This window comes from Sinohyriopsis cumingii, chromosome 4 (assembly GCF_028554795.1).
Source record: "Sinohyriopsis cumingii isolate HCF-2022 chromosome 4, ASM2855479v2, whole genome shotgun sequence".
Classification (NCBI taxonomy): domain Eukaryota; kingdom Metazoa; phylum Mollusca; class Bivalvia; order Unionida; family Unionidae; genus Sinohyriopsis; species Sinohyriopsis cumingii.
The window spans coordinates 121,703,998-121,729,742 of NC_142964.1; the positions used below are offsets into that span (position 1 = coordinate 121,703,998).

The following is a 25,745-nucleotide window of genomic DNA, read 5'->3' on the forward strand; positions in this document are numbered from 1 at the left end:
ATTGTGGAATGGAATTGTGATTGAAATTTTCAACTTTTATAAGAAAAATAATCAAACATTTGCTGTGAACACCACTTTGGAGACCTTGATAGCAGTCAGAAGCATAGACCAAATGCCTCCTTGCACCACCGCTCCTCCATTCAACTACTCAAGAGAAACCATCTCAGAATGAAAGAGTGGTATGAGAGTACAACTCCCACAGAAAAAGAGTCATTGTGGAAGAGTACACGCCATGGTGGAAAAGACTTGCGTCTTAAACATAAAGAAAACCAGAAACATGTGTATAGTGAAATATTGGACCAAATGAATGAACCACCACCAAAGAAGGGAAAACGAAATCTGAATGACAATGATGAACTCTATGAAACTGAAATAGATGAACTCAGTACAGTATGTCAACGGTTGCCTGTTCTAGACCAGCTTAAGGAAAATGATTATGATATCGTTGCATACCAGGATGCTTGGTACCCTGGATGTGTTCATGAAATTAAAAGCAACAATAATAATAATTTAATAGTTAAATTCATGGCACCATGTAGGAAAGCGGGAGTTTTTAAATGGCCCAGCAGAGACGATGTTCAGGAAGTTAAGCCTGAATTTGTCATAGCGACTGGACTGATGCCAGAATGTCTAAATTCTGGACGTCAGTGGGCATTCTCAGATCATAGAAAATTTGATGAACTGTTTACAATGTATACCAATGTTTTCTTTTGAATTAAATGACTTGTTAAGAAATATGTTGTACAGTATCTGAATTGTCTGGAAGAAGAAAAATAAATGTTTTAACCCCTTATTTTCTTCCCTGCATTGAAATCTAGTGGACATAGTTTAATTTATTGTAAATATTTGAATTCTACAGGAAAAATGCAATAAGTCTGACAAGTTTCATGGAGATATCTTTTTTAGATCAAAAGTTATGATGGAAATACTTATCTTATTAAACGTGTTGGGTCCGCAACTTAAATGAATGAAACATGCATTTAAAGAAGGCAAAAATTCACTGAAAAGACAATTTTTGTCAAGATTCAAATAGTCATAACTTCTAAACTAATCAAAATATTTCAGAAACTAAAACTGTTCTGAAAAGGTCTGAATGAGCTCTATAAGAATCAATCATTAAAATACAAATGTGAAGACTTTGTAATTTTGACTGGGATTGCTATTACTGTGGAGCTTGTGATCTCATTCATTGAGCCCCTTGCTACTGTTATCATCCCTCTTCATGATGAAGATCCCATGTGATCCCACAAATGAGAATATGTTTGACAGAAGAGCTAGAGCTTTTGATTGTAAAGCAGATGATTGAGGTTGCTTGAAAACCAGACTCCTTTGGTTTCTATTTCAGATTTTTTCTACTTATGAAAACCAATGGAAAAAATTTAGACCTTTTGTAGACTTGAGATGTCTGGTCCAGCTTATAATTACTGCCCAAAGTTTGACAAATATGCAATCAATCTCTACATGCCAGATGCTTATTTCCTTATACCTATCATGGTATCATGCAGATATCTTCAGTTTTGTTGCCCTGTGTTAGTGTACCAATTCCATGCCCTTTCATTTGGTCTTGTTCTCAACCCATTTGCCTTTACCAAGATGTTGAAAAATGCATATCCCATTTCAAGACATCCTCCTTCAAAGAGACTGCAGCATTCATAGTAAACTGAAAAATTGTGCAGTAAGTTCAGTTATGGTTTATGATATGAACTACCTTTCATGGTTCATGTGCAGATTAAGGTGGATAGTCAATGTAGAGAGATCATATCTTGTGCCATCTCTACATTTTGTTTATTTAGATATGGAGTTTCTAAGTCACATAAACAAGGTTCGTCTTTCTCCAAAATACAAAGATATGGAGTTTCTTCAACAACTTGTACTGCCTAATACAGTAGCAGACCTGTTCTACCTTGGGCCCATTTATTTGCCTACATTGCAAATGGACCTTCTGGCACAGTGGTGCCCAATCTTGAATTGTTTAAGGTACCAGATTATGTACTTGTCCAAAATCAAACAGGAAGTGATTAGTGACTGAATACATTTTGAAGTTAATGAGGGGCAGGTCTTGCAGAATAGTTCTGATTGCCCTTCATCCATAGGACAGATCATGGATCAACAAGCTGCTTGATGCAGAGATGGATTTACCCAGAAAAATCAAGCAGCTATAGTCGCTAGTATTCAGTCCATGTCCAGTGAAACTGTCTTGCATTGCTCTTGTCAGGGATTCTCGAGATGAAAAGGAGTTAAGCACTATATGGTTTATAGGGAGGATTGTAACAGCCAGATGGGTATCCACTTTGAAGGCATGTGACAGGAAGTGGCTTGCACTAGGAGGGAGCTTGGAAGAAGCCTGTTGATTTTGGAATCAAACTGTCAAAGGGCAGGATCACTGTGACTGAATTGTTTCTATACAAACATTTAAGTTCTTAATGCTGGTGAAAGTCTGTGGATTACTGTTATGTTGGGTAAAAAAGAAGCTTGTTGATTCTGGGGTAAGAAGTCAAGATTACTGTTAAAGAAGGCAAATGTAGGTTGGGGTTGGTAGGGGGTCGCATAATAACTTTTATATTTATGTCCTGGACCATGACCACAGTTTGTGGCGATTTTGCAGTTTGGATGTGGAAGAGGTCTATTGATTTTGTGGTCAAAAAAAGTCAAGGTTATTGTATCACAAACAAAAATGGGTTTTTGTTGAGTAAGCATCTAGCCTAAATTTTGTAAATGGCATTGAAATTATGGGGTCTAAGCTCGGTGGTCTCGGTCGTGGTAAAACAAGTCAATAATGGTTTCTGCACAGTAAGTTGAATTCAAGATCATATAGCTTGACCAAAAGTCCAGGTCATTGAGACCAGTTGTTCAATGATCATCCCTGCTAGTGCCAATAAAGAGGACTATTAAACATGGGATGGGTTTATCGTGTGCCATTCATGCAACAATGATAATTTTTTCTTACAGTTATCTGAATCCAAAGAACTGTCGCTGTTTATAAACATGAACCTAGCCATAGTGTACCTCCGGTCAGGCAGACAGCAGGAATTGATGAGTCTTCTTGACAGAATCGACCCAGACAAGTTAGAATCTAGGTAAGGTATCACAGCTTGCCTCTATCTTAATCAACCCAGACAAGTTACAGTCTAGGTAAGGTCTCACAGCTTGCCACTATATTCAGCCTTTTAAAAGAAATAGTAACTTTTCAAACTGAATCAGTGCCATTTTTCTAGGGCAGTAACTCTATGACAGACCTTAACTTCATATGGACAGGACTCATGGTCTTGTCATTTAATGTAAATATTTAACAAGTTGAGGTTTTTCCAAATGTCCCTTACCTATCCACAGAACTGTTTTCTGCATTTATTTCCTTTTACTTGTAGCAATGAGACGTTAGATCCTAGAAAATACAATTTTAAAGGCAATGATTTTAAAACCTAAGGATCACTTTATTCCATGTTGACCCATAACATGTTTGACAAGCAAGAGCAGTGTTTTTGACAAACATTCCCTTGTAGATGTTACTACCATTGAAAGCAAAATCAGTTGACCAATCAGAGTGCTTATTACTTCACCTTACATTCTTAAAGTATGGTGACATCTGTGATGTCCTCATGCCATGACACAAAAGAAAATTGTGTTTGACTTGTTACATCCAGTCAAATAGTGAAGGGCAAGTACTGTTTTGGCTAGCCAAGGATGAATATGGAATGACCCATGGCTAGTGAAAAGGATTTTGTGATAGTTCTTAGGTATGCAAGAAATGAAAATCATGCATGACATTTTTCTTCCCTAGCCTTTATTAAATGATGTGTGATATTGATCCTGATTTCATCAGTAGTTGCATTAGTATCAACACAGTGCTAAAGTTTTTGTGCAGTGCCATAACCCTACAAAAAGTGGGACGTACCATTATTATGTTAAAAAGGTTTTATTATAATCTTTTCTTCATCTTTCAGATCTCACAGCTTGAAAGCCTCAGCTTGCTATGTGCGGGGTCTTCAAGCATTCTTTCAGGCCAGATATAATGACGCAAAGTAAGTATTCTAACTATTCCAGTCAGAGCTGGAAATGTCACATATAACTTGAGATTCAAGCCAATATTCATTTATTGTGACTCAGAAGTCAGATATGATGAACAAGATGTGAAGTAAATGAGAGAGACTGAGTTCTTCTGCATAATCTTTATTCGTGTACAATTTACTAAAGAAATATTGGAAGAAGTAGAGTATTTGCTAGACAAGACACTGCAATGCTGAAAGATATTACACTTTAGTGGCAATTATGAAGACAGAGATGCAGCCAGTGTGAAGTGAAAACTTGTGCAAAAAGGTCATAGTCGTGTATAGAAATATGCATTGTACACAGTATAAATGTGGTATAAATGTTGTGAGAAAATAAGGAAGAAAGAGTATCAGGTAAGTTGTAAATGTTAGGATACTCATTCTGTGAAAATCTCTGTATTCAACATTAAAAATGTAGGTTGATTACAAAAAATGCTTGGAAGCCCTACACATTATTTATATTCCAAAAGAAATTACAATTCAGTTGCATTGAAGCATGATCCATTGGGCTGCAGACCAATGCCTGTCTTGCTCAAACCCAGCAAATGACACAGAAGTGACATGTCAGAAGGGTCTTCCTTTCATCTGATGGTACCAAGGTATCTTTCAGCACTCCATTTCTGCCACTGCACAAAGGCAATATCTATCATCACTCTCTTTGTGTAGGGATAGATGATAGGTTGTAAATATAAAAATCCCAACACACTATGATTCCTTCTTCAGCAGGTAGGTGTGAGAAACCTCCCTCTCAAAAAAAATTACTGGCTGTATCTCTGCATAACTGATTACAGAAGGATATGTTGTTGTAGGGTTTAATGGCATTTTTCAGCACAAGATAGGCTATACATGGCGGTAAGTATAACTGGTGGAGGAAGAACACTGGAACGAACCACCGACTCACAAGAAGCTACTGGTAAGTTTTGTCATGTACCCATACTAGCCAAGCCTGAGACTCTAACCCACACAGACATATGTAATATATTTCAGTGATCCGTAACTGTGAGCGCTTTTGACCACTCGTCCACTCAGGACCCCCAGAAGGATATCCACATCATTATCAACTTTGGGTGGTAGAAAAAAACATTAAGCATTGTCTCCACCGTAAAGGAGGGAGACTGTGGTTTTACTTTGTGTTGTCCACGTGGCTATTCATTAAATTTTCTTGTAAGAACAGAATGTAAACAATTTTTAGAGTCAAATAATGTTCTTGTATGGTGACCTTATTTTTTAAAACGTTTTTACATATTCTTGAACTAGTTGGACTATGTCTGTTTTGGACACAAGCTTGTTAGTAGTATCTTCTGCACAGTAGCAACAATCACTTCACTTAGACACATGAAATTTAGTAGTTGTATTGATAAGTAGATGATCTGATTAGATTTTATTTGTACACGTCTTGAATTTGGTTTTTATTGGACTTTTGGGTAAAAACTTGAGCAAAATTCAGCATAAACCACTTGAGGTAGACAAATGAAACTTGATTGGTATATACATTTATGTATTTTTATTTGTAGTCATATAACCTAATAAGATTATTGGGCTATTACATCATTTTTTCCATTTTTTGTACAGTTTAGGACATGGGTATTTTTGAGTAAAACATTTACACCTGTGATGTGTGCATATCTGACAATATACTTGGTTGTAAGTCAAATCCAGCTATGAATTGCATAGACCCAGATCTGCTGTCTCTGCAGTTTGTTAGGGAAAATAATTGGAACAAACAACATAGACCCTGATCTGCTGTCTCTGCAGTTTGTTAGGGAAAATAATTGGAACAAACAACATAGACCCTGATCTGCATTATGTGACAGAAAATCTGTTTGTGTGACATTTGCAGTTGGACAGGACTAACAAGTGAATATAAACAGTATAATGTTATTGTGAAATCACCAATTTCTGTTGGGTAGCAATTTTGTTGTGGCTTTTGAGGTATCACAAGTCACATATGTGAGGAATAAATAACATTAACATGAAAACATTAGGACCGTTACCCCATGAGAAGTACATTAACAAGGTGAAGTACCAATAAAAACGGCATTTCTCCCTAGAATCATGATAATTCATACCTACAGAAAAAACACATGATAGATCGATATATAGGTATTTCATGTCTATGACAGTTGCCATTACGTTGGAGCGTTCCAGTTCCTCCTTCTCTTCCCCACTTAAATTTTTATGTCAGTTAACTGGAAGTAGTACATTGACTAGTTGATAAACATATCTTGAACCATACATTTATTTTAAGGAGGGTTTGATTAATTCCAGTGATAGTTAGTTTCTATTTTAAAGTGGAATTCCACATTTAGCTTGGCCTGAATCCGATAGCCCTCAATTTTTAAAAAAATAATAGTAAGTCCAGCCCCATTTTGCAATAATTTAACTGTATAAAGATGATACTTATATTAGTACTCGTTCAGTACGTTATTTAATTTGTAAAAAGAATTCTGATTGGTCAAAAGTTTCTACTCATCCAATGAATCTTCATATAACAGAAATTGACAGAAATGAGCGTGCTTGCCAAGAATGGCATCTCAAATTACCAATAGAGAAACAGTTGAAAAAAGTCTGGATAAAGGTTTGAAACGTGTGGAAATGGGAATGGTTTGAATGCAAAGTCAGTGGGAATGTAGTTGGTCACTTTGTAAGAAAACTGAATGCCAGAAGACAGGCATTTTGTGATCTTTGCCAGAAAGATTTGAACTACCATTGCCAAATCTGGCCTCTAAAGTGTTGAATGAGGAATTGGACCATACTGATTAGAAAGTTGAAGATTCCACACTGATTCCCTTCCAGACTTTAAGGGGGGACAACATATCACTGGTTGGGAATTGATGTTATTGTTCCCAGAAACCCTTGTCTAGCAAAGTTGGTCATAACATTAGTGAATTGCATGTCATGAATGATATCATTAATTCAGAATCATGGAGAATAAATGTAGATATATATGTCAATAGTGAACATTAAATATGGTCTGAAGGAATCAGAAAAAGTGTGACACTGTTTTAAGAGGACATGAGAGGACAGATGCAACCCTGTGTCAGAATATGTGAACTGCATGTAGATGATACATGAGGTTTAAAAGGAAAAATGAAAAACCCTTTTTTAAGATTGAAAAGAAATTTTGTAACATTGAACTAAAATAATCAGTGGTTTTAAAAAGGAAAGCAAAAAAAATCCTTGTCAACACTGCCAAAAAAGCAAGACTAGCACATCAGGATCAACAGTTTGTTTCCAGTGGGTGGGGGAGTGCACTTTGGTGAACATTATGATATAGTTGATGTTTATAATTAAAAACTTTTACCATGAAATAAAGATTTAATATACATATAATGTGCTGCAAAAAATGAAGAAATTATTGTGGCTGAATTATTCTGTGAACACTGTTTGCACATGTAATAACTTAAGCACTAATATTATTGGAGAAAAGTTAATCTGACAAAGAACATTATCACATAGTACACTTTACCTATAGTGTGTGCAGTTTAATATTTTTGATATTATAACATGTCACCATATAATTTTGTGTGACTAAATTGGTCCAGATAAGCCCATGAAATTAATGTGCAGTATTCTCTTTAATACTGATTAGCTGCGATTGTGGGAAAACTTTTTTAACCCTGCCTTCTGGAATTTGTTGTTTTCATCGAACATTTTTGGCTGCCATTTTTTTATTCGACTCGCAAAAGGGAATTGGGGGAAAATGGTCTCGTCTATTTCAATATTGCCAATTTACCCCTACATGGGTTTGTTATATTAAAATATAACAGAAATAATGGCAAAACCCACAAGTCAAGAACAATAACAGCAAGTAAAACGATGGGTATTGCTCAGATGATAACAGTGTGACATCATAAGTATTGGACATTATTTGTTGACAAAAAATGTGTCTTTTGTAAAATGTTCTCTTTATTTGGATGGATGCTTTTTTTTATTGTTGACAAAAATGTATAATATACTTTTACTATTTCAACTTTGTTTGGGACTTTTTTTACGCACACAAAAAATGAAAAGTACAGCGTCTGTCAGAATAAATGAAATTATTCATTCTTTCTATCTAAAACATTTCTACTGAAATCAAACTGATAATAAAACAATCTCAAATTTGTAATGATTTACTATTAAATTTATAAAACATTAAATAATGTCCAGCTTTTGTGAGCCAAGGCTCGCAAAAGCTGGACATTATTCAACTCATTTCATAAATTCAGTGTTAAATCATTACCTATTTGAGATCCTCTACTTATGAAATTCTTATTTATTGTTGAAAAGTTTGTAATTTTTTGTAATTTTTTATTGAATAACAAAACATTGCTAACTATTATGATAAATAGGGCCAACAGGAACAGTTTTGTATTCTCTCTAGAGTAGAAAATGCTTTTTTGGCCTGGGGCCAAATTCTCCCTAGACCCTCTGCACAGGGACACCACCCCTTGAGACACTGCTGGTGGAGGATCCCCCCCTGGACACCCCCTCGTCACATTTTCATAGTTTTTGTTAATAAAAAAACAAAATTTTTCTGTATTTCATTTATTGCAACATGAGTAAACAGATTATGTCCCCTCCATCAGCATGATTACTTGGATTACGTGAAATTTTAATGTAATCTTGAGGTATCATGATTTAAAATGGGAATAAATCAGAAAATATCTGTATGAGCTTTCTTTTCAGCCTAGTGTGTTGTTTGACATACCCTAGCAGCATAAATATTTCAGTATTATCTAACCTAATCACATTCTTTTTCTTTTTCCACAGGAAATATCTCAGGGAAACATTAAAAATGGCCAATGCTGAAGACCTGAATCGTCTCACATCCTGCTCCTTAGTTCTGTTAGGTCACATTTTTCTCTCACTTGGCAACAACCAGGTCAGTTTTTGATAGGTGGATGGTAACTTTTCATTCATTATCTGCCGTGTGCTTCCTGTAACATTAGTTAATTTTTTTCTTCTGACTAAAAATCATTATGGAAGTTATTGGGTAAAGCTAAGCACAAGTTGGACTCAGTAGGTTTGTGTGGTCAGATGTAGATTCAGTCAAACCAACTGAAAATAATTTGAAATGAATTTACTTCAATATTTACTTAGTGCCTGCTGTTATATACCATGTTTAACAAATGCCGAGCACCCTGATATAATTGTTAATTATATCTTTGAATCACAATTTTGAAACTGCTCTGCATGCATTAATATACATAGCATCATTGTGTGCATTAATGACATCCCTTCATTGTTTTATATATATATATATATATATATATATATATATATATATATATATATATATATATATATATATATATATGTGCATGCTGAAGCATAAGGGTCTGGACCAAACATGCTCAGTCCTTGGACTGCAGTTTTAATTTTTTAAGCTTTTTCTTTTTGCTCAGTCTATCTAAGTCATCAAAAACTATGCTTTAGCTTAAACATTTAAGCACACCAAATTTGGGAAATTGCAGAGTGTCAAGTTTATCCTATAAATTAGGGATTCTTATACTGTTTCTATAGTTTGTGAAAATTTCTATGAATTCTTATGTCTAAAATGCATCTCGTCTGAAATGCTGTAATTTGCAAAATTACATGGTATTGCAAATTGAAAAGGAAGTAATTTATTTCATTCACAGAAGCTTTAGTGTTTTTTCTTAAATTATGTTATCTGGTTATAATATGTTTAGATTACGTCCACTGACTCCCAGATCCAACCCTCCTTAGCTAAAAAGATGTTAACCATTTATTTGTTTAGCGTCATAAGTACTATGAATTGTCAGCATTTCAAATGAAAGTTGAGGCGAGTGCTGTCTCCTAGAATAATATGATTGCCAGATCCTGTAAATCTCTTTTTACTGCTTCCGCTTATGCTTGGAAGGATTCTCAAGGCCTCAAAAATACCAAATTCACTTTTGCTTTTTCAATCATTTGAATGATTCTTTGGAGTTTTTTTCATAGCAGGGGAGTGTAATCTAGTTATTTTATTTCTCACTCCATCTTCATTGTAAATATAAAAAATTTTAACTTCATTTGTCTAACTTTGTTCATATGATACTTTCTTGGCACTGAATTGCCTGCCCAGTGGTCTGCAGTACTTTTAATTGAACCCATTATTGGACCTTGTTTATGAATTCTGTCAAGCAATTTTTCTTTTATTAAACATTGTAAAGTCATGCGTGTAAATTTTCTTTAGTTACAGTGTCCCCTTCACAGTAAGATCATTGTGACTCTTGACTGATTTCACCTGTGTATGCCATTGCTCTGCTTTCTCTTGTTATGGTGGCAACACATTGGACAGGATTAAGTGCATAGAGTGCAAATAGACTGACAGAACATATGAGTGACCATCACAGCTACGTTGAATGAATGAGAGAACGCTAAGAAATACATGATCAGTGATGTAGATCAATTAGCTTTGCAGCTTCTGTCTCTGTCAACAACTTCAGTTTTGTCTGAATCCCAGCAGACAGAAAGTTGACTCCTTCAGAAGAGAATTCAGCAAATCCAGGCCAACAGTGCTTAGGCCCACAGTTGCCCTCATTGATGTAAAAAGAATATACCTGCACAGTACTACATGTGTATCCAGTACCAACATGTTATGGTGGTCCATATGGACTCTGCAGATATGCCAGGACCAGACTTTGATACCTGATGCCAACTCTTTTTGACCACATTAGCACTGTCACAGCCTAGCTCTATGTCTTCAATTTCCAGGACCAGGTATAGTGATCTATTCCTGGTATACACTGTTGGTCTTCAGAATGTAGATTTTGCTTGACATCCAGCTGGTCCTGTTTCTTGCCTTGGCTCTGACTTGGATGTCTTGTGTAACTGGCACCAGAATTGTTAAACTGTAACTGGCACCAGAATTGTTAAACTGTAAATGGCACCAGAATTGTTGAACTGTCTAATGCTGTTCAGTACTGGACTCCTGAAACTATTGCAGACCTGACAGGTCCATCAACAGTCCCAGCTATCACATCCTGCTTCCGCTATCAATTCCCATACACTTGATACCAGTCCTGGACTCTCAATGATTCAGTTAATGTCTGGAAATAACCATATGCTAACATGGCCAAACCCCAGTCTTATTCACAATTCCACACAACCTGCTTCACCCTTGGAAGTTTCTTTATTACACCGCTCTTCTGTGTTTGAAGAATCATGCTCACATGCATCATCTTCTTTCCGCAATCCAGTGATGTCCAGAGAAGAGTCAACCTTCAGTGCATCTGTTGAAGAGGTCTTCCAGCTTCTGCCACCTATTTCTCCATTGGTCACTTATCAAGTTTCATCCTTCGTTCTATTAGTTTAAATGGACCAGCTGTCATCAAGATAATTGACCGTCTAGTTGAGTCACTGATATAGTACATTGCTTTGAAGGTAATTTAAAGCCCCAAACATCATGGGGCTATTTTTTTCTTTCTTTTTGCCTCAAGAACTCCCACAAAATTTAATCCAACTTTTTAACAAGAAACCATTTTTTCACTCTGAAATCCCAGCTGCTGACAGATGTTGCAGGGCTGGGTATGTTAAAACCCTCATTTGCATTGTATGGACCACAGGTCATTCATTAACATTCAACACGTAGTTTGAAATGTTTATGTAACAAGATTCCAGCTCAGTTTGGTTTCCATGGCTTTGTTTTCAACAATTTGATCTAGATCCTTTTGTTGAGAGCCCCGCTGACTGCCCCACTTGGGCGTTAGTCTCACATTAAACACAAAATTTTGTCAAAGTGAACAGTAAGCATCATACTTGAAGACACTCCAGATGCCGATTTGCCATCAGTGGAAAAACATTTTGGCAACTTTAAAAGGAAAACTGCAACACAATTTTTGTTAAAACTTGGCATAAATGTCTTTTAATCTTGGACAAATGATGCTCATCTGACATCAAATGAAGATAGAAGATATCAATAAACCTTGAAATAGGGATGAAGATAGAAGATATCAATAAACCTTCAAATAGGGATGAAGATGGAAGATATCAATAAACCTTGAAATAGGGATGAAGATAGAAGATATCAATAAACCTTGAAATAGGGATGAAGATAGAAGATATCAGTAAACCTTGAAACAAAATGTTTTCATGATATAATCAACAGCAGCCAAAGAACTGTTGACAGAAAGCATCTTACTGCTGTCAAGTCAGATGAGAGCTCACAGGCCCAACTATACCTCTTGTTTTGAGACAAAGATCTCCAATTCAATTGCAGGTTTACATAGTTCATTCTAGGAATAACATTTGCCAGTGACCCACCTTTTTCATCTTTGGCACACAAAAGTACTGTAGTATCATTTATTTTTGTTGGGCTCAGTTTTCATGGTTTTGTATACAATTTTTTAAAAAAAAAGGCATTTTCATGGATACTTAAATTCGTGGTTTTGCCTGTCACAGTTTGCATATTAGTAGGTATTTAATTTCATTGTTTAACTTCTACAAATACCCAAAATAAAGAATACAAAAGAATAAAACTATGCAGACACAAACGGCAGTCACTTTAATGTTTAAAACAATACTATCACCCGTATGAGCACAAATCAAAGACCTGGCAAGTTCAGTACTTGCACCGTGTTTTCGACCAAGTCAGTAACATCAGTCGAAGCCGATGCAGCCAACAACACTAAAACTTCCATCACTATGAGCACAAATAAAACACCTGTCAAGATTAATCACTTTCACCATGTTTTCATTTGAATGCTGAACATCAAAGGAAGCCAATGTAGCCAACAACACTAGGCCAGTCAGTTATTAAAGTACATATGAATGATCTCTTACTTAAACCAGTGACCATCAAGTTGCACCGTCAATACTTTCTGATGATCATCACATTAACACGGTGGCTTAAAAGTGGTAAATTTCAACTTCGACACACGCACCCTTCCCCACCCCTCTCGGTTCCTGGACTTCCTAACCTGTCAGAAGCTGCCTACACAAAGCAGGCACTTGTTTACCAGGCAGCAATTTGGGGATTATTTACTTGAGAAGTATTTGTGAGTACCATGAGACTTGATTGATGTGATGTTGACACAATGGCTTTGTCCAAAAATCTGTGAAGTATGAGCTTTAATACTCTGTTGTAATTAGTGTATATACATAGTGTTTCATTAATAAAAGTGTTTCAAGAAATAGTTGTAGTATTTTACAGGATTGTTGTTCTTTTGGATTAAAAATGCATGGATAAAATTAAATGTGCCTTCAGAAGGATTTAAATGTTTCAACAACAGATGTACTCGAATGAAGGATCAGTTTGAATAAGTATTCAATTTAATTTTCATTTATTATTATTTTGTATTATTTTTTCTTTCATTTACAGTATTGTTATTGTTTGAATGCTTATGCTTTTTCTCTATTTTCTCTCTTTCTTTACTTACCTCACATATCCATTTAAGTCAGTGAGTGTAAAATTACAGCTATCAGATACCTTACGTGTGCATTGAAACAATATAAAATGATGTATAATTCTTGTTTCAAAAGGTTAAAATAAAAAATAAAACAAACCACATGTAAAAGCTAATATTTAATTACCAGATTACAGTATTGTCCTTCATTTATCAAATACTAGTAGCTGTGCTAATCTCTAGGAATGAAACAAACTAAAAAAGTGGGGGGTTCATCATCCTATGTGGCTCATTTTTCGTTGGGGATTTAAATTCATGGTTCAGGGCAACAACAAAAATTGGTCCCCCACAAAAATTGATGATACTACAGTATCCTTAGTGGCACCCCATAGGGTGCATACAAATGTTCAAAGAAAATATTGATGAAAAATCATTATGGTTGACTTAAGATTAATCTGAGGACATCTCATGTAAACTTACTGAAAAGAGTGCACTTATTTGCAAAAAAAATTTAATACAGTTCTGAAATTAACACTGGATTGATATTTAAAGTAAAATGCCATATAGGAACTGCAAAACTATGTTTCACATAGTCTGACAGTTTTGTATGGAATATTCAAAGAATTGTCTCAAAATCATTTTCAGATAAATCATCAAGGCTTTTGCTTCTCAGCATTATGTTTTCTTAGAATTTAATCATTCACTTATAAACTGAAAACAATATCCAAATGCGAAAGTCATTGGTGAAAATGTTTTGTTCTCTGCAACCAGAAATATCATTCAGTTCTGGGAATAGTACCTATGCATCACTCTTTAATTCAAAATGTTCATGGGGTGTGGGTGGTTAAAAGTAAATTTAAGGAAAACGATTATTAAAAGTATGAATTTAGTATTTTAATACATAATCCCATTAGTTTGGGAATGCCACCTTCCCACTAAAATATAAACTTTAATAAACAAAATCTCAAATGGATAATAATTTAATATTCATTTTATGAGTAGTGTCCAGTTTTTTGCTTGCCAAGGCTTGAAGAAACTGGAAATTGTTCAGATTGTTTTATAAATTCGCTATGAAATCGTTACCCGTTGATATTCTCTCATTCTGTATATCTTTTCTCAAGTCAATCAGTTTGATAAATGTGAAAAAGGTTACAACCAGTGTAAACTGGTACTATCAGTGATGCTTTCATTATATCTGTGTAATCTGAGGTCCAACCCCCATGTGTTTATGATCTGTATTAATTGGTGACCAGTCCAAGGTTGGTTCTTGCCAAAATCTTAGTCTATTAAAGTTTGGAATGCATAAAATAAGTTAGATATTTATCATTACAGGAAGCTTTGAATATGGTTAGCCCAGCCATGCAGCTTGCTGGTAAAATTCCTGATGTACATGTGCAGCTATGGGCATCTTCATTATTGAAAGGTAAACATTTTGTTGTATGCATTCATAAACACAATGAAACGGACTTGATTTAGTTAATGAATTCTTAAGTTCATAGATGTTAGAAGCATTATATGCTCAGTTACTTTCCACTGCAAACTTTTATCTCTTACTGAAGAACGAAAATTAATTCTTGAAACTGCTTAAAGGTTATATCAGTACATGCACTGCCAAGAACAGGGAACAACTTTCCAAATTTTTTTTTGGGGGGGGACACCATTTTTAAGGGACAAAAGAAAATTGTGCAAATGCACTGCACTAGAAGTCCTTTGAGATAATCTTATTTGTTTTGACAGTTTTGTAAACTTAACTTTGTTATATTTTCCTTGGACATTATTGCAATCAACATTTTATCCTGTGATTCAATAATTCATGAAAACAGTAACATGCTTGAATATCTGGTTAATCTGAAATTAGATGGAATTTTCCATTATGGATCTTACTCTCATTTCACTCCTTATGTACCAGTATTTTTTATAATGAATGCACATATTTCTTAATTACATTTCTTTGCAAATAAAATAAATCGTTAATTGAACGACATACTGTATATACCATTATTTCAACCTCAGAATAAATTAAATCTTCCTTACAGTGACATTATCCTCAAAAATACATAATGCTAGCAACTCAGTCGACCACAGTAAATCTTGAATGTTTTCATTGGCAGATACTTTGTTTTAAAATGGACATTAATTGCCATATTAGTTTTTTTAAAAACTTTCAGTGACTTTGGCCATTGCTAGTGCCAGCATAGATGTGGCTGGACATCCAGTAAAGAAAAGTTGTGGGTGTATTTTTAGTTATTTCCTGACAAAAGTGTGCATTGGAGGGCACATATGGCCAGAAATTTGGGGACACAAAACAAAACAAACCAGCAAGCTTAATGTGCAGCACTAGTATAATCTTGAGTAAGCTACTGATGACATTTATCCCTGCTATCATGGCTGTGTTGTTGCATACTATAATAGAAGACACAAGCCAGTTACTTCTATAAAAGGCATGTTATTGCAGTTTTCGTGTGTTATTCACACTCGACACTGAGGGAGTCATGGTAACCGTAACATATCTACATTGGTTTTCCTAACCTGATGCATTTTTTTGTGGCCAGATTTGTATCGGTTAAGTGGAGACCAGGCCAATGAGGCAGAAGGTTACAGACTTCACACCAGCTTCTCTCAGTCCCTCCTCAAAGATCACTTCCAGTCTTCACAGCTGTCAGAACATGGGTTGATACAGGTAACAGATGGAACTAGACTGTTGCAAATGAATTTGATCACATTGTGAAATCTTGACATGAAAGAACAGTGGTTTACCAAAGATTAGGAGTCTGGGGTAAACGTTTCTCTGCTTTACAAAGTTTTGTTTACTTGCAGTAGAGGTTCTGATGTTCACAGCAAGATCTAGTAATCAAAATAATGACATTGTTTTTGTATATCTAAAACACTATATGATGCCCCAGTGACATCACTATAAACTGCCACACTGCAGACGTCTTAGAGATATGACTAAAATTGTTAAAGCTACATTAAAAATAAATGGGGTCAAGATATTAATTTATGTGAATTATAGTTATTATGAAGTTGTCAATTTTTGAACTGTAGTAAACTAGGTAAAATCAACATGCTGTAAGGTTTCGAAGATTGTTTACATAGGTTGTTTTCTTATGATAGATACTATATAAGCTTCCTTAGTGATATGGTCAGCTGTGAGCTATGTAAACAGATTAGCATGATCTGACCCACTTGTGCCTCTACAGTTATTTATGATGACTTCAGCTGTTGGGACGTTGCAGTCATTTTTCTTACTGTGGATTTGTTAATGCCATTGGAGTCATAATCGCTTTGTTTTGGTTTTGGTCAACATTTTTCATTTTATATATCTCCCTTCATTTTGCATTATCATAATACTTGACATAAAACATTATGAAACTAAGACAAATTCATTGTGGGACATGCTTACACTTTTATCTTGGGGTGAGGGACACAGTCTTTGAAAATTTGTATAAAGGTTTTGATTACATTATTTTCATTTGTAATATTTCCTAAACCTTTTGATAGATTTTCATCATGCCTGGCATTAAGCATTATGAAACTAAGATGGTCCATTCAACAACAACTTTGATTGCCTAATGACCTTAGGTTCAAGGTCACAGTATTATCTAATCTGCATTAGGGTTTTGGTTGAAGTTTAACATGTGTACATTTCCATAACCCCTTGGATTCATTTCTTTGTATATTGGATGACTTGTTTTGAAACTAAGGCATTTCATTCAGTGACATGTATACTTGATACTTGTCCCATTGATCTAGGGTCGCAGTCAGAGAAAATGTCATGAAGTGTTTTATGCAGTTTCTCATTTGCTTATATTTCCTGAAACTCCTTGATGGATTTTCTTTATTTTTGGAATGAATCGTTGTGAAGCTAAGACAATTCAATCAGTGACACAGACTTGCACCATTTGATCATGGGGTCAAGGTCACAGTTGTCAATAATTTTTGAACAAGTTGTAGGATCAGATTGGGTTGGGGTTTTTTTTCTTCTCACTTATAACCCCTTGATGAATTTTGTTCATACATTGGATGAATCATTATGAAGCTAGACAATTCATTTTGCAATGTTCTCAAGCTTTCAAATTTCAGGCTGTGACTTTCAAAGAAAAACTTGATTGGATGATTAAGCGAAGATGTCTTGAGGTCAGCAAATAAAATTTGGTAGCCATATTTGCATGTATATGAGGGGATCTGCATTTGGGCATAGATGTTTTACAAACACAAATCTAGTTTGTCTTTGCCGTTATAAAGAAGCAAAGACTTTTATGACTTTAGGGGACACTGTCAGATGTCTAGTTTGAAAAAACTCCAATGGACTTCAATTCACACTGAATCAAATGGCAATGAATGTGGCATCAAATGCATAAATTTAATAGCAATTGAAGGAATTAGAATGTACAATTGTTATCCCAGGGTTGGGAAGAGAAATATGTGAAAAAAAAGTATTTTTAAAAAATGATTCACAATCAGCAATTGAGTCTTCATACTGAGGAATTATCAGACTGTTGTATTTATCTGAATCTGTTACTGAAAATTCTAATTGACTACTAGCTAATCTAATCAGAGGCATTTTGTAATTGCATGTGAAGAGCTATGTTTTTTGTAACACAGGGCAGTATGGTTCACAGTGGTTAGACACATATGTAGTTTTAATTTCAAAATTATGAATCTAGCTCTGACACTCACTTGATAACCTTTCATCCAGTTTTCACATAATTCTTAGCTCACCTCTACAATTTAGCGGTAAGCTATTGTACTACCATTAGCATCAGCACAGTTGAAAGCACTGAATATTAATAATTTTTCTTTCTTAGACCTAGGCAGCAGTTTTGAGCAAGTTTCCTACTAGAAGGTAGTGGGTGGGATGAAGGGGCTAATTGTGCACATACATACATATACCTTGTGCATTCTTGGTTAAATTTTTGTGTTTAGCTCTTTGGGTCTTTTTCACACACTGTATAAACACTGTTGTTTCCGGAATTTTGAAGCTTAGTGATTGGATACATCTTGACAAGTACTACACCTTATCACAAATCTGGTTGCTATGACCTATATTTCCTGCATCACTAGCCTTGGTTAAATGTTGTGGTTTAAGTAGATCAAGTTCTATTCACGATAAAATCATAAAACTATTTAATCATATGTATCTCCATTAATACCACACCTTTCCCACAAAGGAAAGTCAATATGATCTATATTTCTCATTTACTGGTTAAGTTTTTGCATTTAGCGAATGACTAACTAGAATATTTGCACCTGTATAAAGATACTGTCATATATATATTAAAGAAACCTGTTGATTGGATGCAAAGTGATTTGACCTACACCTCGTCTCAGTTTTGATAACTGTCCTATATTTCATGCTACACAAACTTTGGTTACATTTTGTATTTCATGTAATCTTTTGCTAGCTCTGTCCTTCTGAAAATCATCAAGCTATTTGATTGTATGTATGTTTGCTTTGTACCATACCCTTATCACAAAAAGGGTCACTGTCACCTCCTTTCACATTTTACTGGCTTGGGTTAAGTTGTTGCGTTTAGCTCATGACCAGCTAGGCTTCTTTGTACCCACTGTATTAGCCTGTGTAGTGTGTGGGTGTGGGTGTACACTGTATTCATCATAAATGCAATATGTCCTCTTGAACTTAAACATGAAAATTGTCAAGAACCATCACAGCAATAATTCTTTCTTGAACAGAATTTGCTAAAGAAACTTGAAACAAACTCTAACCCAAGTCTATGAAATGTGAAATACAGGTCACACTGACCAACATTTGTTATTTGCCACTGTACAACACTCACAGCTCAATCAAAGAGTCGTCACTTTGGAAAACAAGCTATGGGATTAAGGTCAATTATTACTGGAAGAAACAAACCTCTGCTTGGTACTAAAAATGTGCATGTATTTGCAGCTCAAATCAAAAAGGTTCTCAACTTAAAAACAAAGTCAGTGCTGCCTTTACAAACATTGACAGAAAACTTATAGAAAATAAATGGGTACCCTTTGGTTAATTTTATTTCCCTTGTTATTATCAACAAGCGAGTATCAGGATACCCATTGGCATCTTTATTGCTGAATATCAAGGACCTGTAAGGCAGGTTTGAAGTTACAGCGGCTCACTTATATTAATAAGCTCAATGGAATACTCGGTTGGTAGATCACCAGACTTGTACACAATGGGTTGCAGGTTCATTACTCACCCAGGTCAGCCTGATTAGGTGTCTCGGTGTCCTTGGGAAAGACCCTTAACCCCTATTTCATGGGCATGATTTAGCCCATAATTTATTAAAACTGTTTTAAGACCAACATAAATATAACTCATTTTGTTCATACAAATCTGATCCAGAGAACAAATTATAATTTTGCTGTGTTTGTTATTGTGCACATACCAGTATCGTTTTCATGCATATAACTGATCCCTAGTTTTAGTATGCCTAGATAACTTGTAAACCAGCTTATCATGCAGGGCAATTGCGGATTCCATTTTTTTCTTTTAATATTATACCCCCAAATAGGCCCATTTCTACTGAACATCAGTAAAATTGATCCATTAAATCTTTATATGTTGCTCATTTTGTTGTCTAAAATGGCAGTTGATACCCAGAAATTTGAATCAACATATAAAATTAACAATATTTAATTAGAAATGATATATTTTGTTAAAAAAATTTTTTTTAAATTCCCAGTTCACTTGAATAGTAATACATTAAAATATCAATCACTTAAGATGTCAATAATGAGTACAGGTGACAGTACTGTAAGAAATAAATTCCAATTAAATCTTGTCAAGCAAAATTTATGTTTCAGATTTATATTTTCATACAGGTACAATGTAATCATATAAGTGTGATATGCCATCTTGAACTTAAACATGACCATTTTCAATAACTATAACAGTATTTTTGTGTGAACCTGATTTAATGCTGACTGTGTTGATGTTTTTGTAGCATTGCTACAATCGGTTAAAAGTCAACTTCACAGTGTTGTCACATTAATTACATTTTTTTGTACCAAATCAAGTAAAGGAATTTAGTATTCAAAGACATGCAAATCCTACTTTCATAAGTGTTAGTAGTCATGATAACGTGCTGAGTTAGCTCTTTTAAATTGAACAAGAAAACACTCTTTTAATTATTATGTAAGCAACATCATTGAAGTATCAAATAATAATCAGGGGTTTATTCTACTCACTGACAAAGATGATGAAGCACACGCATGAGAACCAAGCAAAAATCCAATTGTATGAAGAGCTTAGTTTCACATATAGGGTTCACTATGGAGAAACAAGTTCTAAAATTGGTAGTGAAGTTGAGATTCCCAAGGTTAGCAGAAATTTTCAAATATTTGTAGTGAAATCACAGTATCCATATTTTACTAATAGAACAATAGCAAACTGAATTAGACTTTCTCATAAAATAATGTGGATCAACACAAACACCAGATGTAACTACAATTGTATACAAAAAGGCCTATTGTCTTGTTCTGGATCAACACAAACACTAGATGTATCCACAATTGTATACAAAAAGGCCTATTGTCGTGTTCAGGATCAACACAAACACTAGATGTATCTACAATTGTATACAAAAACACCTATTGTCTTGTTCTGGATCAACACAAACACTAGATGTATCTACAATTGTATACAGAAAGGCCTATTGTCTTGTTCTGGATCAACACAAACACTAGATGTATCCACAATCATATGCAAAAAGCATTTTTCTCAGGTGCATATGATGCATGCTAAAACTTCTTGGAGGTACTTTTTAAGCACTCTTTCATCAGAGATAAGTTATCAGAAAATAATGGCAGTTTGTACAGAAATGTGAACATCTATATTAGAAAAAGCTAACTATTGTATTCTCAGCATGACTATAAAACAAGTATTCAATCAATTACCACCCTACCCTTCTCATTATCAGCGTCCATCCCTGTCTTAGTTTTTGAGAGTTCCATTTTTAACTCGTGCCTTCACACTGCGGTCCATGTTTTTGGACCCTGTTATGTACGAGTTGTTGAGGGAGAGGCGTATGTATAGGGTTTAATGACTGCCTATATAACTCAGATTAAAAGTGAAGTAAATTAGTAAAGAAAAAGAATTTATGAAAAAATAACTGTAGGAAGCTAAGCCATTTCAAATGTAATCATCCATTCTTACATGATAAAAGAATAAAGTTAAGATATTAAAATTCTTTGAAAGGTAAATTAAAGATAGGTAACAAAATATATAGTAAAAGATCAAAATGACAGATAAATTACCATTGATTACTGCCATTACTCGCTCTAGGGTGTTTCTGCCTGTTTGCACATGGTTGTGAAAGGATGATGGCACAAGTAAATTTATAAAAGGATTTTATAAAAACACAGTATATAAACAATATCATTCATATGGAATAAAAGAAGTACCAGAAGAGTGAAGGGGGAAAGAAAACGTTTTCCTCAGAGTTTATGTATGGATATATCTGTAGTATTTAAGAATTGTCACTCCATGATGGAGAAGGCAGATACATGTCAAGGATGACAACCTTTCTTTTGTGCTAGTGCATTAAAATGTGAATTACCTGTGAAGGAATGAGAGAATAAAGTTGTATGCCGGGACCCTTCTGCCTATCATCTGAATAAAAATCTGAATGGTTAACATCTCATTGATATGTATTGTATAATTCCAACACTGATTGAAAGACATATAAATGGATTACAGTCAAGTGATATTTTTTTATTGTTGGTGCATTTTCAGTGGACAGATGGACCATGCCCATTTCATTTGAACACATTGTCAGCATCATCCCATAATGCCTTGCTGTGATAGATGTGACCAAGTCTTTGAGGGGATATAATTGCTTGCTCACTGCTGGCAGAACAGCTACGGTGTAAGGTGCATCCGGATGTATCTACCAAGTGTATTGACCTCAAGAAGTCCAAGGTCCTGAAATTGGTATTGTTTAAAGGCACATATCACAGATTCTGATAGGCACAGGTTTTACAGATTACATCAAGATAAATGGATGTAATAAGAAAGCATACGTAAAACTGTTGTGAAAGACTGGATTTATGTTCCAGATATGGAACAACCTATCACAAAGAGTATCTGACCTAATACAGTGTTCTTACTTGTGAATAAGTGGTAATATTTATTGATATTTTGTGTATAGATGGAAATAGAGAGAGGAAAGAGGAGTGTTGAATGGTGAGTATTGTTTTTATATGCAAAGAAAATTTTAACTCTCAAGGGAGGGCTGTTCCAGTAAATATTCTTGTGACCCAGGGAAGGCACTACTGAAGTGGAGTAGTTGTCCATAGATGCAGTTAGGATTTTATATCATTTTCAATTAGAATTTTATATCATTTTCAATTAGAATTTTACATCATTTTCATATGCACACTTAGAATAATTGGCCTACCTGGGATGTTTTATTGTTTTGGTTTTTTTAGCTGCCCTTTCTGGGTACCATGTATGTTTAAATGAAACAGCCTGAGAATTTAACTCCAGAAAGACATTTTTATTGCATGTTATTTTCTAGACAAACTGAAATTTTTCTTTTTCTTTATGGATTTAAAACCTTTTTGTTTGCAAAAATGGCATTTTCATAGGTACCTAATTTTGTTGATTGGGGAATCCTGTTGGTTCCATGTAGAGTGGAAAATAGGTCATTTTGTTTGTACAGAATGACCATTTTTCATTGGGGTCTAAATTTGGCATTGGTACCTACTAAAAATGCACAGAAATTAGTATTGTACAAGGAATAGTGAATTTACATTGTTCATGATAGAATTAATGAGAATCATTTGGTTATTACAGGTGCATGAAAATGGTGTAGTTGTCAGTTTGGTAATCAATTTAATAGCGTTTAATTGATTTTCTCAAAAATATAGTTCATATTAGAATAACACGTGTCATGCACTTGTTAATAAATTCTCATAAACTCATATTAAATTTACAAAAGCCAGTGATACTTATTTTGAAATCAACAATGACAGTATCACTACTAAAGATGTATTTGTTTTTAATCTGACTTACACATGACTCGGATTTTAGCTAAAATGTGATGCTTAGAACTTTGTTTCTGAGATGTATTTATTGCCATCTTTTGAAATTTTGTGCATTCCAGTTTAAAGTGGAAAGTAATTTTATGAGAAAAAATACATTACACTTCAGTTACTGCTCTTGCTAGATTATTACAATTGCCACTTGGATAAAAAAAATGATTGCATTATTTTAACTAGTTGAATTCAGAATGGAACTTTCTAAGCATTTTTGTAAATTCAGATACCATATATACTAACTTTTGAGTGGAGTCCGACCTCAAACTGCAAAGACCCAGATCTACCATTGCATAATGTGCTGGCGGATCTGGTCTATGCGGTTTGTTTTGAAGTAATTAGTAGAACACACAACAGAGATTCTGATCTGTGGGCAAATAAAGCAATGGCAGATCAGGTTCTATTTCTTTGTCATTGGATGTGGCTTATAAGCAAGTAAAGGTAAAACCCATTATAATACAATGCTCTGGCTCCAAGGAATAGCATCAAGATGTAAGTGGTATTGTGTTAACAAATTTTTCAAAAGACTTACCCACAGAAAATGTGCATTGAAATTTCAATTTCATCAGTCTTGATTGTATATCATTTGTTTTGTTCAACGTGTTTCATCAGACATCAAATATACTTTAGTTTTGAATTGTATACATGCCAGTATGGCAGAAACAGTGCACAATGAAGCTAAGACAACATTAAATGCAGTGCTGGGATTAAAAATCTGCTAAGGATACGAATAATCAGCTTTTACCAGAGCATGTATTTAGTATGTTAAAAAGAGAGGTCACCTTAACTTATAAAATGGGAGCCATGCTGCCATTGCATTATAAACAGAATCACGTTATAACAGGTTTTACCTGTATATATGATATCCATTTGATAGGCACCATACTATGAGTCCACATGCATGATGTTTTTCTTAGTACGAATTTTGGGAGGTAATGTATTTTATCTTGAAACAAGCAACATACCTAACCGGATTAGGATCTGTGCTGTTTGTTTGAACTATAAGTATAATGGACAGTGTGGAACAAAGTCTGCTGGCACATAATGCAATGTGATGCTATTTGCTTTCTGATATGTATTGTACAAGAAGCATTGAGGGTAGACAACTATTCCTTCGTTGTTTACTCCAAGATGACCAATTTCACAAATATCTTTCCACCTCCATTAAAAATATGAGAGTATGTGAAAATATTGCAGTTTATTGACCATAATTATAAGAAAATCCACAACATTAATTAATATTAATGCTTAGTTTGATCAAGTAAGTGTTTGGCTTTTAGGTAAGCTGCCATAATCAAGCACTAAGTGACTTTGTATGATTTAGCCATGAGATATACTGATGGATTATCTAGTAATTAAAAAGCATTTTAGGAAATGTACTTTGTGAAGTTATATTATGACAGGCATACAATTTCAGTAATTGGTGGTAATGTCTTTGCTGTTACATGTAGTTCTAATGCATATGACAGTTCCATTGTTATAACAAGATCACTGCAGTTGTGCCAGTAATAAAAGTAAACAACTAAGTTTTATCTCTATCCTTGAAAAGTTTTTTTTACTATAAACAGGTTTGTCGAAACATACTGTGACCCCACCCCCACCCCCGGTCCTTTTTAAAATTGTAAAATCCCGCTTACAAAAAAGATAACATTTTGGGGTCACCGTGATTGAATGAATAAAACTGTTTCTGTACAAAAGTTTGAGTTGTCTAAATAGAGGACTTTATACTTCATGATAATGCACCATTCATGGTACTAATGATGTTTCTCATTCAAACCAAAAAATTTCAAGTGGAAGTTTCCTTATGCAAAGTCAGTAAGATGAGTCAACACAACAAAGATACTTTCATCTTCTTCAGTCAGTTCTTGTTACAGAAACCATTTTGGTTGAAAACGATTTTGTTTGTTATATCAAGTCGACTGTTACATCGCTTGAGTCTTTTCTTTGGATTGAGTTATCTTTCTTTTTAGGCAGTGCATAGCATGCAGTAACATAAAGAGATAGGCAGTACATAGCATGCAATAACAGACTATTATGTCTACTAATTTTCTCAAATATTCTAAAGTTTCTGAAAAAAATATTCAGACTGATTAAGATGTCAAAATATAGGTTTGTTTCCTTTTATTGCTTGGAGGTTTGATGTGGCTGTTAACTTAGATGTAGTGATTTATCACAGCGATTCTTAGTAATTTATCCTGGAAAATTTACTCATTCGTCATATCAGAACATGACCAGTGTTTATTATTGTTTGTTATACCCCACACAGTGATAGTGGGTGGTGATAAGAGTAATTCTTGTGTATGGCTGGCCATCACAACATTTTTGTTTG

The 25,745-nt window shown here is 34.6% G+C and overlaps 1 protein-coding gene across 1 annotated transcript in view; it reads left to right on the top strand.

Annotated features, from left to right (window-relative positions):
* Positions 1 to 25,407, top strand: part of LOC149802027 (MAU2 chromatid cohesion factor homolog) — a 78,748-nt gene extending 53,341 nt beyond the window's left edge. The window contains exons 13-18 of the mRNA XM_089956427.1: positions 2,950 to 3,077; positions 3,942 to 4,019; positions 8,802 to 8,913; positions 14,711 to 14,801; positions 15,931 to 16,058; positions 22,113 to 25,407. Coding sequence (XP_089812553.1) covers positions 2,950 to 3,077; positions 3,942 to 4,019; positions 8,802 to 8,913; positions 14,711 to 14,801; positions 15,931 to 16,058; positions 22,113 to 22,181 — 606 coding nt within the window. The 3' untranslated portion in view covers positions 22,182 to 25,407. The remainder of the gene's footprint in view (positions 1 to 2,949; positions 3,078 to 3,941; positions 4,020 to 8,801; positions 8,914 to 14,710; positions 14,802 to 15,930; positions 16,059 to 22,112) is intronic.
* The last annotated feature ends 338 nt before the right edge of the window (positions 25,408 to 25,745 follow it).